At 44.2% G+C, this 20,282-nt stretch overlaps 1 protein-coding gene across 3 annotated transcripts in view; it reads left to right on the forward strand.

Annotated features, from left to right (window-relative positions):
- Positions 1-20,282, forward strand: part of l3mbtl1 (L3MBTL histone methyl-lysine binding protein 1) — a 66,239-nt gene that overhangs the window by 31,014 nt on the left and 14,943 nt on the right. For 2 of the 3 annotated variants that reach the window (XM_061258154.1, XM_061258155.1), the window contains exons 10-17: positions 7,476-7,611; positions 7,754-7,845; positions 9,590-9,741; positions 9,858-9,934; positions 12,330-12,415; positions 13,889-13,999; positions 14,436-14,574; positions 17,637-17,828. In XM_061258154.1, the coding sequence (XP_061114138.1) occupies positions 7,476-7,611; positions 7,754-7,845; positions 9,590-9,741; positions 9,858-9,934; positions 12,330-12,415; positions 13,889-13,999; positions 14,436-14,574; positions 17,637-17,828 (985 nt within the window). The remainder of the gene's footprint in view (positions 1-7,475; positions 7,612-7,753; positions 7,846-9,589; positions 9,742-9,857; positions 9,935-12,329; positions 12,416-13,888; positions 14,000-14,435; positions 14,575-17,636; positions 17,829-20,282) is intronic. The other variant, XM_061258156.1, reaches the window with a different exon arrangement.

Here is a 20,282-nt window from a genome sequence, read left to right on the forward strand (position 1 = left end):
AAGAGACTACTTGCGTAGTTTTACTCTAATTACATACGCGAAAGACGGTGAATCAATTCAGGTATATATATGGCTAACAAAAATACATTCAAACGGCAAATATAGAACACAGATTCACAATATCAGTCAAGATTAAACTAAACACTGGACATGCCTGAATGTTTGTTCTCTTACTGAGTCCATACGCATTGGATCCAAAAGACGTGCTGTCCTTATAGGAGCCGATGGTGCTGTGAATGCGTGTCCTGGAGAGGTGCGCAAAGCTGGGGCGTTCCCGTCTTAGCCGCGCGTTGTTGTCTGGTCTGCTTGGTTGCTGGAAGGATGTTCGCTGGTCCTTTTTCCGGGTGGAAAAGTTTGTTGATGTTGTTCCTTGGTGAGCTTTGCAGGAGTAAACTGATGTAGCGTTCCGCGTACACAAGTTTCCACTCACTATAGGCCACGAAGTTACCGCGAGGTAGCTAGGTGTGTCCGTAGGCCAGGTAGTGCGCTGTGCAGCATTCAGCCTCTGTCCGAGTCTCGGAGCAGATGAGCTGAAGCGAATGGCCAAAAAGGGTGCGTCGAAGAAGGGAATGAACAAGAGAAGGAAGAGAAGGATCCCGAGAACATGTCTTGCTCTTATACGGGAAAGTTTATTGCTCCTGCCATTATGGAATTGGCTGAACCGAGCTAGACGTCATCCGGGGTGGACGTCACAGAATTGTCCTGTGGGATTGTGGGAGTTGTAGTTCCTACACTGCCTAGACCTAATGCTAGGCTGACTGATTGTGATTTCAGTTTGTTATTGACTTTTGTTAAAAGCCAATAACTGCTGTTGTTTTGAAGCCATTATGTGGCTGAGAAATTTTCAAAAACAGTCAGAGACAAATAGTCCCCTCCAAAAGTTTTGGAATAGTAAGGCCAATTCCTTTGTTTTTACAATACACTGAATACATTTTGGGTTGAGAAAAAAAAAAAAATGTGAAGCAAGAGTTCAGAATTTCAGCTTTCATTTCCTGGTATTTACACCTAGATGTGTTAAACTACTTAGATCATAGCACCTTTGGTATCAGACCACCCAATCTTTAGGTGAGCAAAATAATTGGAACAGAGAGTATTTAGGTAAATTAAAGTAAATAAAAATATTTGGTAGCATATCCCTTGCGCCCACTCCAGAAGCAGTCATGCAAGCCCAAGCCGTGATACTTCCTCTACCGTGCTTCAACGATGAGCTTGTATCAGCAGAGCTTGTATGAGCAGATCCCTTCTTTCTCCACACTTTGGCTTTTCCATCACTTTGGTAGAGGTTAAACTTGGCCTCATCAGTCGATAAAACTGTTCCAGAACTTTTGTGGCTCATCTCTGTACTTCTTTGTAAATCGTAATCTTGCCTTCCGATTCTTACTACTGATGAGTGGTTTGTATCTTGTGTTGTGGAATAACCTCTATATTACTGCTCTCTAAGACTTCTTTGAATGGTTGATTGAGATACCTTCATCGCTGCCCTGTGGAGATTGTTTGTGATGTCACTGACTGCCCTGTGGAGATTGTTTGTGATGTCACTGACTGCCCTGAGGAGATTGTTTGTGAAGTAACTGACTGATGTTTTGGGGGTTTTCTCCACAGCTCTCACAATGTTTCTGTCATCAACTGCTGTTGTTTTCCTTGGTCGACCTGTTTGATGTCTGTTGCTCAGTACGCCAGCAGTTTCTTTCTTTTCTTTCAGTTTCTTTCTTTGAGGACATTACAAGTTGTTGCCCAAGCTATCCCCAATGCTTGTGCAATGGCTCTGATTGATTTTGCCTCTTCTAACCTTCAAAATGGTTTGCTTTTCTCCCAAAGACAGCTCTCTGGTCTTCCTGTTGATTTATCTTTTCTAACACAAATGCAGTCTTCACAGGCAAAACCCAAGGCTAAAACCAAGAGTAGACATTCATAACAATTTATTGTTGAACAGATCAATCTAATAGGATGCAACTGGGCAACAAGAAACACATTTCCAATACTTTTGCTCACCTAAATATTAGGGGGCCTGATCCAAAAGGTGATATGTTGTAAGTTTTATATCTAGATAAAAATAAAGATGAAATTTGGATCTGTCATCTCATGTACAGCTTTTGACCTCAAACTCAATTGTCTTCAGTGTATAGCAAAAACAATACAAATACTTGGCGGCATGGATGGTGCAGTGGGTAGCACTGCCGCCTCACAGCAAGGAGGTCCTGGGTTTGAATCCCCGTCGGCCTCTCTGTGCGTAGTTTGCATGTTCTCCCCATGTCTGCTTGGGTTTCCTCCGGGTACTCCGGTTTCCTCCCACAGTCCAAAGACATGCAGGTTAGGCTGATTGGAGAGTCTAAATTGCCCGTAGGTATGAGTGTATGAGTGAATGGTGTGTGTGCCCTGCGATGGACTGGCGACCTGTCCAGGGTGTATTCCTGCCTTTCGCCCAATGTATGCTGGGATAGGCTCCAGCACCCCTGCGACCCTGTTCAGGATAAGCGGGTTAGGATAATGAATTAATGAATGTTGGAACATCATTAAGAAGAAGATTTGGGTGTTTGTTGTTTGGGACTCGGGAGTGAAGGACATGAGGGGATGTAACACAGAAGAAGAACGACATTGAAGTTATCGTCTTGTCACAGCACTTTGTGTCTTGTGTTTTCATAAATACAGAGAAACAATACATGGTGTCAGAAGTGCTACATCGATAAAGGATTGAGTCAAACATGCGTGTGAGGACCAGTTCGACCACTTAGTAGAAGTTTGGTGAAGCTGCGTTTCACAAGGCTAAAAATAAGAGGCTAATCCCTGCTAGCTAACAAGCCACGTCTACTCTGCACTGCCAATATGGAGCATCTACTGACATTTGCGCCACTGGGATCATTCGACTTGGCCAGCGCATGGCCCACGTGGATCAGGCATTTTGAACGCTTTAGGACAGCGTTGGGTCTGGCAGATAAAGAGAAGGAATACCAGCTAAATTCCTTGATATACATTATGGGAGACAAGACTGACAACATATTGAGTTCTCTGCCACTGACAGCAGAGCAGAAAAAAGTGTATGAGGCTATTAAAAGTGCTTTTGATAGCCACTTTGTTGGAGTACATAATGTGATATACGAACAGGCAAAGTTTAACAGAAGATGCCAGGAAGCCGGAGAGAGTGCAGAGCACTTTATTACTGAGGTACACAAAATGGCGGAACACTGTAACTATGGGGAGTTACGGGAGGAGATGATCCGAGATAGGATTGTAGTGGGCATATGTGATGCTCGCTTGTCAAAGAGGCTACAATTAAACCCCAAATTAGATCTAGCCACAGCAATCACACAAGTGAGGCAGAATGAAGAAGTGAAAAAGCAGCAAACTGTGGTATGCTCAGGTGATTGCCCTGCCGACATGGATGCAGTAGCACATAATAAGTTCAAGAAAAATAGCTATAAGAAAAAAACAAACCTACACTATGCACAGGCTCCACATCAGTCATCCACAGACAAGACATGTGGAAGATGTGGTAAGACCAAGCATTCATATAGTGAGTGCCCAGCAAAAGATGTGGAATGCAGAAAATGTCTTAAGAAGGGACATTTTCCTGTTGTATGCAGGTCAGGGCGTACCCTTAATTCTGTTGATACAGAGTCAGAGGCTGCATATTTGGTCACAGTGGCAGAGAAGAATCCCCAGATAAGGTCCACATGGAAAGAAAGCCTGACAATAAATGGGGAGTATCTATGCCTCAAGATAGACACTGGAGCAGGTGTCAACTGCATTGCCGGAATCTGAAAACATACAGGACAGATATGTCCCACTCTCACCCCCTCGTGAGGCGTTGTTTGGCCCTAATAATGTGCCACTGGATGCAAGGGGACAGGTGGCTGTGGTGCTGCACAGGAGAGAGAGGAAGTTGTAAAGGATGTAATGATGTTTATTGTCAGAGACTTAGCCACACCGCTGGGGCTCCCTGCAATCATCAGACTACACTGGGATCCCCCAGCTTCACAGCATTGAGGATGCAGAGACACAGGATGTAGAGACACATTTCCGCTCAACCTACCCAGAGGTGTTTACAGGGTTGGGTCGACTACAAGGGGAATATAAGATAAAACTCAAAAGAGACAGCACAGCCCTATGCACTCTCTGTCCTTCAACGTGTAGCTATCCCTCTCAGGAGCAGAGTCAAGGAGAAACTAGATCGGATGGAGGAGATGGGGTACATAGCCCCTGTAGAGGAACCTACAGAATGGTGCACGGGTATATGGTAAATGGTTGGCATTCATATAGCGCCTTTATCCAAAGCTCTGTACAATTGATGCTTCTCATTCACCCATTCATACACACACTCACGGTGATTGGCTGCCATGCAAGGCACTGACCAGCTTGTCAGCATTTGGGGGTTAGGTGTCTTGCTCAGGGACACTTCGACACAGCCCAGGCGAGGGATCGAACCGGCAACCCTCCGACTGCCAGACAACTGCTCTTACCGCCTGAGCCATGTCGCCCCATGAGTTTGCTCAGTTTGCAGCAGACTTCGATTTCACACACGTGACAAGCAGCCCCAGATATCTCCGCAGCAACGGAGAAGCAGAAAGGTCTGTCAAGACCATCAAGTCGCTTCTCGCCAAAGAGGGGGACTTTCACAAGGCTCTGCTGGCATACAGGGCTACACCCCTAGCTGAAGGGAGCTCCCCGGCACAGCTGATGATGGGAAGGAGGATTCGGATCTCAGTACCCATCTCATCTCAACAGCTAGAACCCCAGTGGCCGGATCTCCAATCCTTCAGGGAGAAGGACGCAGCCCGGAAAACATAGCAGCAGCAAGATTTCAACCGCCGACCCGGCACACAGACTCTGCTACCTTTAACACCTGGACAGAAGGTGTGGATCAAGGGACTGTTGTGCACTGTACACACACCATGCTCTTACGTGGTGGAGACACCTGGGGGACAAATGCGCCGCAACCGATCTCATCTGAGAGTAGTGCCGGCACCTCACGTATCCTTTACTACAACGGTCACCAGGCCAGGGCATGTGTCTAAGGCTCCACATAGACTGGACCTTTGAAGAACTAAGAGAAAACGGATTGGACATTTAGTTAAGAGTTAGATGTTTGAAAAAAATAAATTAAAATAAAAAGGGAATACCAAATGTAAGAGACGAAACAGACAAAATTGGAGTTTCTTGTTATGTTCTAAATGGGTAAAGCTCCTAGTTAAGAAGGAGACAAGCAACATGTTCTATGGGAATTAGAGTATAACCTTTAGTTAAAGGGGGAGATGTAATGGTTGTGTTATGTCACACCACGGGGTGGCACTCTGGGACTCGGGAGTGAAGGATGTGAGGGGATGTAACACAGAAGAAGAACGACATTGAAGTTATTGTCTTGTCACAGCACTTAGTTGTCTTGTGTACAGATAACATGGATCTGTCTGTGAGAATTCATTCTCTTGCTGCTATCTTGAGAATTCATTTTCTTGCTGCTATCAGCAATTATATTATCAATGAAGGCATGTGAGCCGCACCTCTGGCAGCTATACATGCCAAACTATAACACCCCACCACCATGTTTCACGAAGGGCGTTTCATGAAGGGTTTTGGATTTTCCACAGTTCCTTTTGACCTTCATACTTTTCTCTTGCCATCACTCTGTTACAAGTCAATCTTGGTCTTATCTGTCCAAAAAACGTTTTTCCAACATTTTTTTAGGTAGTTCTTTGCAATCTGTAACCTGCCCATCCTGTTTTTGCGGCTTACTAGTGGTTTACATCTTGCAATGTAGCCTCTGTAGTTCTGTTTATGAAGTCTTTATGTATTTCTACTGACAGTAGTAAATGTCAGTAGCCTTCTGAAGAGTGTTTCTGATCTGTCTGACAGGTGTTTGTGGTTTGTCTTCATTATGGTCAGAATTATTCAGTCATCAACTGTAGAGGTCTTCCTGGGCTTACCAGCCTCTTAAGCAATTACTGAGCACACCAGTGCTCTTTTTTCATGGTGTTCCAAATAGTTTATTTGTGTGATTGTGAAACAACAAACTACTGTTAAGGTTTGAAATTGCATATACATTTTTGTCATTTGGCAGACGCTTTTAATCCAAAGCGATTTACAGGTGCATAGGTTCTCCCACAGGTTAAAAGCATCAAATCCATAACTAGTCTGAACAAAAAGACAACAGTCATCATAAGTGCAATTTATTTACTTATTATTATTTGTATTTATTATTTATTTATGATATTTTTAAGGATTAGGGTTAGACAAGAGGGCTGACTGGTGGTCAGGCGGGCCCCAGCATTCTGGACCAGCTGGAGGGGCTTGATGGCACAAGCTGGGAGACCAGCTAGGAGGGAGTTATAGTAATCCAGGCGGGACTAGGAGCGAGACAAGCGCCTGGACTAGGAGCTGGGTGGCTTTCTCTGTCAGGTGATGACCGATACAGCATATATTACAGAGGAAGAACCTGCAGGTTCTGGCAGTGGAGGATGTATGTGGAGCCAGGGTGAGGCGCTTATCAAGAGTCACCCCAAAATTCTTGGTCGTATGGGAAGAGGATACTACAAAGTCCTCACAGTCAGTGAGAGGTCGATTGTCAGAGAGGACTTAGGAGGGATGTAGAGAAACTCAGTCTGGCCAAGGTTAAGCTTCAGGTGGTGGGGAGTCATCCACGCAGAGATATCACCCAAGCAGGCAGAGATCTGTGTAGTGACCTGGGTATTGGGAGGGAAGGAACAAAAGTGTTGAGTGTCATCGGCGTAAGAATGGTAAGAAAAGCCATGGGAAGAGATAACAGAACCAGAGTCAGAGACTGAGCCCCTCCAAGTCACCTGGTAGGAATACCTGCTTGTTCATAGCTTTTTGATGTTCCAAAAAATTGCCAGGGAAGTCCCATAACAATGAATGGAGGAATGTTCAGTTTCTAGAGTGGTGACAGTTAGAATTTAAAAAATTGACATGTTTTTAAACTGCCATTACTCTCTCAATTTTTACACTACATGATGATTTTTATACTATTATGATAAATGTTCATATACAATCAGTGACCACTTTATAAGGTACACCTGTACACCAGCTTGTAAATGCAAATATTATGAAAAACTCAATATTTTCTTGAGGAAATGCACATCTCTAGTTTTATTTATTGGTTTTATTTGGTCTATGTCTCTGACTGTTTTTCTCAGCCTCATAATGGCTTCCTTGAATAGACCTGTCTAATTCAGAAATCACTGAGAAGCCAACTGTCCAATTAAAATGAAGGGACTATGTATAAAAAGGATGCAATTCCTACGCAGATTACCCAATATGGATGTTCATACCCTCAAATTAAAGGTCACAGTCTGAATTTTAACTCAGTACAGAGTATAGAGCCTAAAGAACAGAAATTGTACTACTGTACAAATACTTGGACCGGACCATGGACCACACTGCATATTCTGTTTGATAATTAGTATGCCATGATAGAGGGGTATGCATTCATTCTTTGAATCTGACCCAATTTCCTTCTACTATAGGTCTGTGGTTGCAGGATGCGTCTTCACTTTGATGGGTACTCTGACTGCCATGACTTTTGGGTAAATGTCAACTGCCCAGAGATCCACCCAGCCAACTGGTGCGAAAGGAGTGGCCACAAGCTCTACACGCCCAAAGGTCAGAGGTCATCAGATATACTGTAGCCAAAGGTCAGAGGTCATCAGATATACTGCAGGGGACAGGGGTGCAGCAGAGCTGATGGCTCACAGGTACTAGAGTCACTGCTGAATTCACAATAATCTGTGTGTCTGTTTTCCAGGGTGTAAAGAGGAAGAATTCTCCTGGGCAAGCTACTTAAGACTCACAAAGGCACAGGTTGCCCCAAAAGAGCTGTTTGTCAGCCCTGGCAATGTAAGTCAATGAAGGAAGGGTGTGTGCACTACATGAACTACACTACACTACACACACGAAAATAAATATGGTGAGAGCATTAAAACACAACAACAAAAAATGTGTCTACTAGATGTACAGTATACAGTATATTCACAAATACAAATAATGAAATGCATTTTATTTGTAGCATGGAATATGTGTGAGCCATTAATGTTTAAAACATTATTTCTGGAGTGACACAGTCCTATAGCGCTGTAACCTGGTTTTACATTGGATTACCAGCATCATATGACAATTAAGATGATGAGACCATGGCAAACAGGGTGTTATTGCAATTGAATCATTAAGTGTGAAAATCCAACTTAATTACCAGGTGCCAGGACTGAAGAACCAATCACAACCCAGAAGTAGGCAGAATAGATGTCTTTATTAAATGACAAGTGGATCAGGCAGGCAGGGGTCGAATGCAGACAGGTGCAGCCGAGATCATGAAGTTCGTAGTCGAAATAACAGCAAGTCCAACACGGGAAGGCAGTCCAAACAGGCAGAGTTACCAAACATAATCTAAGAATCAAAAACCAAGCAAAGTTCGGTAACAGGTAATCAGACACAGAAAGGCAAATCCAAAAATCAGAGCACAGGCTGGGTCCTATAGAGCAGCTCAGTCAGTAAAGACTCTCACCACGAGCGCAGGCTGGACCCTATAGAGCGACTCAGTCAGTAAAGACTCTCACCACAAGCACAGGCTGGGCTCCATAGAGCAGCTCAGTCAGTAAAGACTCTCACCATGAGCACAGACTGGATCCTATAGAGCGGCTCAGTCAGTAAAGACTCTCACCATGAGCACAGGCTGGGTCCTATAGAGCAGCTCAGTCAGTAAAGACTCTCACCACGAGCACAGGCTGGACCCTATAGAGCGGCTCAGTCAGTAAAGACTCTCACCATGAGCGCAGGCTGGGTCCTATAGAGCAGCTCAGTCAGTAAAGACTCTCACCACGAGCACAGGCTGGGTCCTATAGAGCAGCTCAGTCAGTAAAGACTCTCACCATGAGCGCAGGCTGGGCTCCATAGAGCAGCTCAGTCAGTAAAGACTCTCACCACGAGCACAGGCTGGGTCCTATAGAGCGACTCAGTCAGTAAAGACTCTCACCATGAGCGCAGGCTGGGCTCCATAGAGCGGCTCAGTCAGTAAAGACTCTCACCATGAGCGCAGGCTGGGTCCTATAGAGCAGCTCAGTCAGTAAAGACTCTCACCACGAGCACAGGCTGGGTCCTATAGAGCAGCTCAGTCAGTAAAGACTCTCACCATGAGCACAGGCTGGACCCTATAGAGCGGCTCAGTCAGTAAAGACTCGCACCATGAGCACAGGCTGGACCCTATAGAGTGGCTCAGTCAGTAAAGACTCGCACCATGAGCACAGGCTGGACCCTATAGAGCGGCTCAATCAGTAAAGACTCTCACCATGAGCACAGGCTGGACCCTATAGAGCGGCTCAATCAGTAAAGACTCGCACCATGAGCACAGGCTGGGTCCTATAGAGCAGCTCACTCAGTAAAGACTCTCACCATGAGCGCAGGCTGGGCCCTATAGAGTGGCTCTGTCTTAAGGCTGACCATAAGGCAACATGTAAAAATCTGTGTTTATAGCCACAATATATGGTGAGAGCATTACTCCATGACATTCTTGAAAATGTTATTTTGACAAATTACTTGTTGCGTTTGCAGCAGCTCTTAATAGTGTCCCGGGCTCTTCCTGCTGTAGGTGGAAGTGCCCTGCAGCTTTGAGGTGGGGATGAAGCTGGAGGCTGTGGATCGCATGAATCCCTCCCTCATCTGCGTTGCCACGGTGACTGATGTGGTGGATGGCCGCTTCCTGGTCCACTTTGACAACTGGGACGACACTTATGACTACTGGTGGGTTCCGAGCCAAGGGAAGCTTCCTCCTGCGCACCGCAGTTAAGAGGGAAGTCCTGGTCCAGTTTTCATTCATCTTCTGAATTAAGCGGAACGTATCTGCCCCCTACCTCCAGGTGTGATGCCAGCAGCCCCTACATCCACCCCATTGGCTGGTGCCAGGAGAGGGGCCTCCCCCTCACACCCCCTCAAGGTGAACGTCGGCGCCTGCCCACACCCTTGTTGCTTAGATACATCCAGTCATGTTATGTTCCTGAGTTCTGTCTGTTAGTTTATCATTGTTAATTATCGTTATTCTTGTAATTTTTTTTTTTTCATATTCATGTCTGGTATTCTGTTTATATTCATTAGTCTTTGCACTCGTCTTCCCCTGTGATGTCTGAGTCTGAAATGTTTACTCCCCTGTCTGCGTGCCCCACTATTCGAGTGTTTACGGTATTTCCGGGGTTCAACCTTCCTTCCAATCTTACATTCCTTACTTCCTGCTTTCTCTCCATTTCGTGTTTGTAGATAGCACTTCTATACTAATCCCAACTAACATAGAATTTGTACAGTACTAATTATACTAACACACTAATATGTTCGTCAAACTAACAAACTAACATTCACTAGTTTTGGGTATTTGTAATTTAAATCACGTAACTATTAATGCATCTCCAGTTTCAATTCTGTTCTGTAACTCCGCCTTCCTATTCTATCACTGATTACTTGCTTAGTTTCAGCAAAGTATTCACACCTGTCTCTCGTACCTCTGCATCTCCTGATTCTGTGCAATTGTCTACTCCCTAATCCGGAGCCTTATGTTTTTCATGTGTGTCTTTGTGAATCCAGTCCGCGTTTTTGTTTCCCCCTCCTTATTGTGCTATTACCCTTTCATGTGTCTCACCTGATGTTTATTTGTTAGACCGCCCTCACTCCCATGCCCCGCCTAGTTTGTCTCATTCCCCTGTGTATTTATACCTGTCCTTTTCAGTTGCACCTGGCTAGTTTGTCTTGTCCTGTGTCTGAGTCCCGAGCCCTTGTCTTCCGTCCCCCTGTTCTGGCCTCCTTGTTCCCAAGCCCATGTTCCCTAGCCCTTGTTCCTGAGCCCTTGTGTCATTCAGTCTTGTTTTATTTATTTTTGTTTCTGGATTCCTGTTATTGACCCCTGCCTGCTTCCCTGGACTCTTCTTTGGCTTTTGTGGACTTTGTACCTGCTCTGATTTTGGATTGCCTTCCGGTTTTTACCCTTTGCCTATTTGGATTACGCTCTGTCTGCCCCTTCATCTGCCGTCATTAAAAACCTGCCATTTTTCCACACCCCTGTGTCTGCTTCTGGTTCCTCTGTCCCCCCCGCCTTGACAAGCCAGGGGTAGTTGGATGCATAGTCAGTGTTAAATCATCTCTGGGTAAATGTTACTCTGGAACATCTTACACTGCTAGAGTACATTTTACATACATTTTACACTGATTAAGTACATGTTGGATTAAGTACATTTCATTGTGATGTTGCAAATTTTACTATAAAAAAATAAAGAACATATCACGGTGATAGAGCACTCAGTAAGCCTCTGTGAGACATTAATTAAAATAGATTAAATCAGCGTGACGTCACAACTTACTCACGGCTCTGGCTCTGCTGCCTACTGATGTTGAGGAATATGAACAGCAGGCAGTGTTTTCCGTGTCATTCAAACAAGTCAGTGATGGACTATAAAAATAATTTGTGAAAACTGAATGTAATGTTTTGAATTTATACGATGTGGTCTAGCTAGCAATTGCAAAGTTAATGTTAGCTGTCAGCACCCCCTAACGTTTTAGCTAACATACACATGTAATACCAACGGATCTAGGGAGTAGGGAGTAGACAATTGCACAGAGTTAAGGAACGTAGTGATAGGAGCGAGCAGGTGTGAACACTTCGCTGAATCAAGGCAGGCAATTTAGGGATAGAACAGAGAAGCGGAGTTATAGAGCTGTATGGAAATAGAGATAAAGTTAGTCTGTTAGTTTCATGATTAAATTAGCTAAAAACTAGTGACTGTTAGTTTGTGAGACAGACAATTAGTGTGTAAATATAATTAGTACTGTACAAAATCTATGTTAGTTGTTATTAGTAGATTAGTGCTATCTACAAACATGGAGGAAAAGCAGGAAGTAAGAGAAAACAAGACTAAGGAGGAATCGTGGGAAACCGGAAAATTCAGAAATCAAACCTTTTGTATTCTATTTACAAAAATACAATACTAACTAACTAACTAACTAACAATATTCATGTTTCTGACACTTTGAAAGTTATGTCGGGTGTCAGCTGTCATTGACTGAGACCGCCCTGAAACGGACTGTAGGACCTGACTTATCCTTCCTTTTAAGAAGAGAAAAAAGCTCAAATGCACTGTGTGCCTGATTACATTTGGGATTACAGTCCAAAACACAGCACCATTTCGGCATAGCAATCTAGCTAACTGTTTCTACACAGCTCTGGTTCAGTTGATTTTGAAGTAACGTTACTTTGTTCCATGGTTGAGTGGCCATCCGGAAGTATCTTAGCGACCTTTGTTTAAAAACATTCAGAGTTCATCTATAGAGATTGTCTTTCTTCTCCTCAGATTACCCAGATGCAGACAGGTTTAACTGGCAGAAGTACCTGGAGGAAACAGGTTCTACAGCGGTGGCTGCAGAGGCCTTTAAAGTGGTGTGTAGTGGTGTATAAAGTCATGTGTAATGTATAAAGTGGGGTGTAGTGGTGTATAAAGTGGTGTGTAATGTATGAAGTGGTGTTGGGTTGTTTATGAAGTGGTGTGTAATGTATAAAGTGGGGTGTAGTGGTGTATAAAGTCATGTGTAGTGGTGTGTAGTGGTGTATAAAGGGGTGTGTAGTGGTGTATGAAGTGGTGTGTAATGTATGAAGTGGTGTGTAGTGGTGTATAAAGTGGTGTGTAATGTATAAAGTGGGGTGTAGTGGTGTATAAAGTGGTGTGTAATGTATGAAGTGGTGTTGGGTTGTTTATGAAGTGGTGTGTAATGTATAAAGTGGTGTGTAATGTATAAAGTGGGGTGTAGTGGTGTATGAAGTGGTGTGTAATGTATAAAGTGGTGTTGGGTTGTTTATGAAGTGGTGTGTAATGTATAAAGTGGTGTGTAATGTATAAAGTGGGGTGTAGTGGTGTATGAAGTGGTGTGTAATGTATAAAGTGGTGTGGAGTGTATGAAGTGTGTAGTGGTGTATACAGTGGTGTGTAGTGGTGTATGAAGTGTCTAGTGGTGTATAAAGTGGTAGGTTGTGGTGTATGAAGTGGTGTATAAAGTGGTGTGGAGTGTATAAAGTTGTGTGTCGTGGTGTATAAAGTGGTGTGTAGTGGTGTATAAAGTGGGGTGTGGTGGTGTATAAAGTGGTGTGTAGTGGTGTCTGAAGTGTGTTGTGGTGTATAAAGTGGTACACTCAAAATTCAAATTCTAATTTAAAATGCTTTTTCTCTCTGCTCAAATCTAGCATGCAGGCCAGCATATATTTCATTGGTTGATTTGGCTGGTGTGTGGTTGTAGACAGGGTGGTAGGCTCAGGTAATGGGCACAGAACAAACTGACCTTAGAGGTTGCATGATTGATTGATTACCTAGGCGGGTCCAAGGAACACTTCAGATTGCATTTTTCAAAATCTATATGCAGCAGAACATGCTTTTAGACCAGTTTTTTTTTGTTGCTTTATAAATTTTGTAGGCACACAGACATTACATTTTGATTCCACCCTTTAAGGTCTGGAAGTAAGGGGCGGTCATACTCCTTCCTGTCTCATCTGAGAGGACAGTGCTGTCTGTCTCAGAGACAGTCTGGAGGAGGTCATTTAGAGATGCATGTCTCATCTGAGAGGACAGTGCTGTCTGTCTCAGAGACAGTCTGGAGGAGGTAATTTAGAGATGCATAGATATGGTTTCAGCATGACTGCATTCTTAGAATTTCACCCAGCATCCCTGGTTGTGGTTGTAGTACATTTTGTCATTTTGATGTTTGTCAGAGAGAGAGAGTATCTGAGAGAGTGTGTGTGTGCGCATGAGGTTTGTCAGAGAAAGAGAATCTGAGAGAGTGTGTGTGCTTGGGCTGTTGTTCAGGTAATAAGTAGAGTGTGGGTATTTGTGAGGGGCTCAGCTATCTGCCCTTGTCATTCCAGCGGCCGCCCCATGGCTTTCAGGTGCAGATGAAGCTGGAGGCGGTGGATAGGCGCAATCCAGCCTTGATCCGGGTCGCTACTGTGGAGGAGGTGGACCCCCACAGGATAAAGGTGCCTTTCAGCATGTCCCCTTCAACCGTATTGAAATGAAATGGGCTGCTGTGCCAGACCTGGGTTCAAATAGTATTTGTTTTGGATTTAAATACTTTCCTGCATTTGACTAAGATTACCTGGTGTATTGGAACAAATTAAATGATCCCAAAAACATGAGCCCATTGGCTCCTCGCTGCAGGCTTCAATGCACCAGGCAAGATCAATAGAGCACAGAAAGGTATTTGAATCCTAAACAAATACTATTTGAACCCAGTTCTGCACTGAGTAAAGGCACTATGCTGCTGTCATAGCAATAGCATTTCAGTTCAAATTATTCTGAAGCTAAAATATGTACCTCTCTGAGTAACAGGTCGTACCCTTATCGTACCCTTATTTTGAATTGTAGAAATAATACATTGATTGTACATTGCTGTTTAATGCTGACCCCTCTCAGATTCACTTTGATGGCTGGAGCCATGTGTACGATGAATGGGTGGACTCGGATTATCCAGACATCCACCCTGCTGGCTGGTGTGAGCAGACAGGCCACCCCCTGAAATGGCCTCCCTGTGACTCTAATACCCAACAGCCCGGTAACCGCTAACTCACAGCCCTCCTGTACTACCACTAACACACTAACACATTGGCCTATCGCTGAGATACACCCTCCTGTTAACACCCCTCCTTTCCTACTGCTAACACTCCCTTACTGCCCTACCACTAACATACTGCCCTACCGCTAACATACTGCCCTACCGCTAACGTACTGCCCTACTGCTAACATACTGCCCTACCGCTAACATACTGCCCTACTGCTACCATACTGCCCTACCGCTAACATACTGCCCTACTGCTAACATACTGTCCTACCGCTAACATACTGCCCTCCTGCTAACATACTGCCCTACTGCTAACATATTGTCCTACCACTAACATACTGCCCTACCGCTAACATACTGCCCTACCGCTAACATACTGCCCTACTGCTACCATACTGCCCTACCGCTAACATACTGCCCTCCTGCTAACATACTGCCCTCCCGCTAACATACTGCCCTACCGCTAACATACTGCCCTACCGCTAACATACTGCCCTACTGCTAACATACTGCCCTAACGCTTACATACTGCCCTACTGCTACCATACTGCCCTACCGCTAACATACTGCCCTACTGCTAACATACTGCCCTACTGCTAACATACTGCCCTCCCGCTAACATACTGCCCTACCGCTAACATACTGCCCTACCGCTAACATACTGCCCTAACGCTTACATACTGCCCTACTGCTACCATACTGCCCTACCGCTACCATACTGCCCTACTGCTAACATACTGCCCTACTGCTAACATACTGCCCTCCCGCTAACATACTGCCCTCCCGCTAACATACTGCCCTACCGCTAACATACTGCCCTACCGCTAACATACTGCCCTACCGCTAACATACTGCCCTACTGCTACCATACTGCCCTACCGCTAACATACTGCCCTACTGCTAACATACTGTCCTACCGCTAACATACTGCCCTCCTGCTAACATACTGCCCTACTGCTAACATATTGTCCTACCACTAACATACTGCCCTACCGCTAACATACTGCCCTACTGCTACCATACTGCCCTACCGCTAACATACTGCCCTCCTGCTAACATACTGCCCTACTGCTAACATACTGCCCTCCCGCTAACATACTGCCCTACTGCTAACATACTGCCCTACCGCTAACATACTGCCCTACTGCTAACATACTGCCCTAACGCTTACATACTGCCCTACTGCTACCATACTGCCCTACCGCTAACATACTGCCCTACTGCTAACATACTGCCCTACTGCTAACATACTGCCCTCCCGCTAACATACTGCCCTCCCGCTAACATACTGCCCTACCGCTAACATACTGCCCTACCGCTAACATACTGCCCTAACGCTTACATACTGCCCTACTGCTACCATACTGCCCTACCGCTAACATACTGCCCTAACGCTTACATACTGCCCTACTGCTACCATACTGCCCTACTGCTAACATACTGCCCTACTGATAACTTACTGGATCTGGGTATGTTGTCGTGGTCCCTGGAGTAGTGGTGGACCCAATGGTCTGTGAAGTTTTATAATATAACAATATACAGTGGCTTCAGAAAGTATTCACTTTTTACACACTTTATTGTGTCGTAGATCAAATTTTATATGGATAAAATTAAATTAATTAAATTTTGCCCATCAATCAAAAACTAAAATCTCTTTGCTGTGGCTCTCCAAATTGTTGTTGTGCATCCTGTTTCACTCAAAAAGAGATTCGGAAATCCTCTGCAGATAAGGGAGAACCTGTCGGAAGGACGACTATCTTAGTAGCACATCAATCAGGCTAGACGGAAGCCACTCTTGAGTAAAAACTTAGAGCTTGACCCGAAGCTTAGAGCCAAGACAAAGCTGGAATGGCTTTGGCACATGTCAAAGGGCAGCCTGTAGCGTAATGGTTAAGTGGTTAAGGTACATGACTGGGACCCGCAAGGTCAGTGTTTCGATCCCCGGTGTAGCCACAATAAGATCCGCACAGCCACTGGGCCCTTGAGCAAGGCCCTTAACCCTGCATTGCACCAGGGGAGGATTGTCTCCTGCTTAGTCTACTCAACTTTATGTCACTCTGGATAAGAGCGCCTGCCAAATGCCATTAATATAATAATATAAGTCTCTGACTGTCCTTGAGTGGCCCAGCCAAAGCCAAAACTTAAATAGAACATCTGTGGAGAGACCTGATGATGGCAGTTCAAAGACGCCTCCCATCCAATCTGACAGATTTTGAGAGGATCTGCCAGGACAAATGGGATAAACTGCCACCCAAAATTTAGGTGTGCAAAGTTTGGAGAGACTTACTTAAGAAGAATAGAAGCTGTAATTGCTGCCTAAGGGGTTTCGAAGAAGTGTTTAATCTTCAGGAAAGATTTCAGTTTTTTATTTCTAAAAATACTAAAAAAAACTAAATCTACTAAAATCTATACTAAATACTAAAATCTACAACAAAATAAAGTGTGCAAAAAATGAAGGGGTCTGAATACCTGAAGCCACTGTAATTTTGTGCTGGGAATTTCTCATTGAAATGGATGAATTTCACCCAGCATCCCTGGTTGTGGTTGTAGTACGTTTTGTCATTTTGAGGTTAAGTTTACTACTGCTAACATACTCCCCTACTGCTAAAGGCTTCCACATGCTTCAAACAAACAGCATCAGAATGTCAGAGAGCAGTGGAAAGCTGCTTTTTCACATTCAGGTAGGGGGAGTCAAAAACCAACATCCTGAACTCCACACAACATCCTGAACTCCACACAACATCCTGAACTCCACACAACATCCTGAACTCCATGCCCACTTTCCACAGTGATTAGCCAGGTGGGCAGTGGACAGGGTTTCAGGTGTTCTGCAAATTCTCAAATGTTGTAAACAGTAAACATCAAAAGGAGAAACTGAACTACACTGCTAACTTGAACACCTTTGAAGAAAAACTGTGTGTTCGCCATTATGGGAATTTGTATGACTCTTCGCATTGTGTTTATAAAGACACATAGAGCTCATTCCAATCACTTTCTCCAATTTTCCAATTTTCACTCCTTACATCTCTTCCTCGCGCCCTTTCCTCACTCCTTAGCGCCACCCAACGGAGGATGCAGGGAGAGGACGCGAGGGAGGGATGTGAGGACGATTGGAATGAGCCTGCAGACGGAAAAAATAAGCGATTGGAATGAGCCCACAGAAGACGCTGAATTCTTGGATAAAATCCAACCCCTCTCTATGATGGACAGCTTCTCACCCCACCTTCGGTTTAGCTACTTCGGAGAAGGTATGAACAACAACTCCATCCAATGTGGTTTGAATCATGTGGAAGCCTTGGGCACACTCTGTAGATCAGTGGTTCTCAACCACAACTCCAATCCCAGAATAAATATATATATTTTAAATTCTGGGATTTGTGGTTGGAACAAAAATCAGCATACAGAGGAGTTCTGTTAATATATCAAAAATATTTTCAGGGTTCCCCAGGACTGCGGTTGAGAACCACTGTTGTAGTATATTGTATAGAACCATCTACACTGTAATGCTCAATCTCTACTTGTGTTACTGAGCTGATTGTAATTTTCACAAGACTTTTCACTGATAATGAGATAACTTGAGAATTAACAAGATGATTTGTGGAAGATGTGTATGTGAATGTGTTGTGGTTGTATTGTCATTGTGTATGTGGTTGTGCTATGGTTTGGTATGTGACCGTGTTACCGCTGTGTTGCGGTTGGGTATGTGGCTGTGTTATGGTTGTTTTTGGGTATATGGCTGTGTTGTGGTTGTGTTATGGTTAGGCATGTGGTTGTGTTGCCTTTGGGTATGTGGTTGTATTTTGGTTGTGTTGTGTTTGGGTATGTGGCTGTGTTGTGGTTGTGTTGCGGTTGGGTATGTGGTTGTGTTGCGGTTGGGCATGTGGTTATGTTGTGTTTGGGTATGTGGCTGTGTTGTGGTTGGGTATGTGGCTGTGTTATGGTTGTGTTGTGGTTGGGTATGTGGCTGTGTTATGGTTGTGTTGCGGTTGGGTGTGTGGCTGTGTTGTGGTTGTATTGCGGTTGGGCATGTGGTTGTGTTTTGGTTGTGTTGTGGTTGGGTATGTGGCTGTGTTATGGTTGTGTTTGGGTATGTGGCTGTGTTGCGGTTGGGTATGTGGCTGCGTTATGGTTCTGTTGCAGTTGGGTATGTTGGTTGTATTACGGTTGTGTATATGGTTGTGTAATGGCGGTGTACATGTCTGTGTTATTGTCATTGTGTTACTGCTGTGTTTGGGGTTATGTTAGAGTTGTGTATGTGGTTGTATGTGGTTGTGTACATGTCTGTGTTATGTTTTGGTTGTCTTGTGGTTGCATATGTGGCTGTTATGGTTGCGGTCGTGTATGTGGTTGTGTTGCAATCTTACAGTTGATTAGACTAAGCAGGAGACAATCCCCCCTGGAGCAATGTGGGGTTAAGGGTCTTGCTCAAGGGCTCAACAGTGGTGCGGATCTTATCAGGGCTACCTTGTGGGTCCCAGTCATCTAGCACTTAACCACTATGCTCCAGGCTGCCCACTATTATGTGGTTGTGTTACAGTTGTGTATGTGATTGTGTTTAGGGCTGCAACGATTAGTAGACGTCGTCGATGACGTCGACCATGTCATTTCCTCGATTCGTATATTCATAACCGACGCGTCGTATTTTTTTAACATGGCGGCGGCAAACCCAGCTGAGAGTGCGAGATAGAGTTAATCCAAAAAACTCTTCGAAATTCTTTAAGCAAAAATCCAATAATATAGTGATTTGCACGCTGTGCAAAGCCGAAACGGCAGATTGGCGGCCATGCACGAACACCTAAAAGAAAGCATCCAGGAGCTCTGATGCTAAGTTATCTAGCTTTCTATTGTTATGTACATGTAGCTCTGTACCGTTGTCAACATTGCTATTCTCATTGAATGAGTTGTATTAAATTAGTGTGTTGATTGCGAGATTTTAGTGAAATTAACCTAAAACCCCACGCATGTCTGAAATCTAGCTAGAGCGCTCATATTAATGTAAATACTGTATTGATGATTGTTGGAATTGGACTGGAATGTTGGAATTGTCATAACGCCCTATTTCCACTGCCGAGTTCTGACGGCTGCAGTCACTTAACGTTATGCCTACCGGTAGCAATCTTAGGATACTGTGTAATTAAGCAAAATTTTTACATTCCTTTAATGGCATCAGCGATCGAGCGTTTTGTAAGGCAAACAAAAGGCAAGATCAGCAGCTGTTTCAAAAGCAGTCTTAAAAATCTTGTCTTAATGAACCAGTTGTAAGGTTAGTTTTATAACGTCTGATTTTACTTATGTGCTGTGGATATGGCAGACGTTCAAAGTCATAACATGCGCAACATGTATAATCGAACTAGGGCGCAATGAATGAGTTACATTCAAAATATAAATAACTTCTCTTAAAATATGTTTATTCAACAAATTAGAATTTCATTGTTTCCATGTCCAAGTCCAACGTTTATCATTACCCTAATAGACGCGTAGCCTAATAAACAAGTAGCCATGTGCGCACTGCGTAGTGCAGACAAACAGAAATACAACCATCCGCAAGTAATCTGTGGTATCATAGTGCAGCCCCTCCATCGGATAAACTGCAGCCCTAGTTGTGTATGTGGTTGTGTTACTGTTGTGTTGTGGTTGACGGTTGTGTTGCAGTTGTGTTGTGGTTGAGTTACTGTTGTGTTGTGGTTGTTTGACGGTTGTGT

Source organism: Conger conger, chromosome 10 (assembly GCF_963514075.1).
Source record: "Conger conger chromosome 10, fConCon1.1, whole genome shotgun sequence".
In the NCBI taxonomy this organism is placed as follows: Eukaryota; Metazoa; Chordata; class Actinopteri; order Anguilliformes; family Congridae; genus Conger; species Conger conger.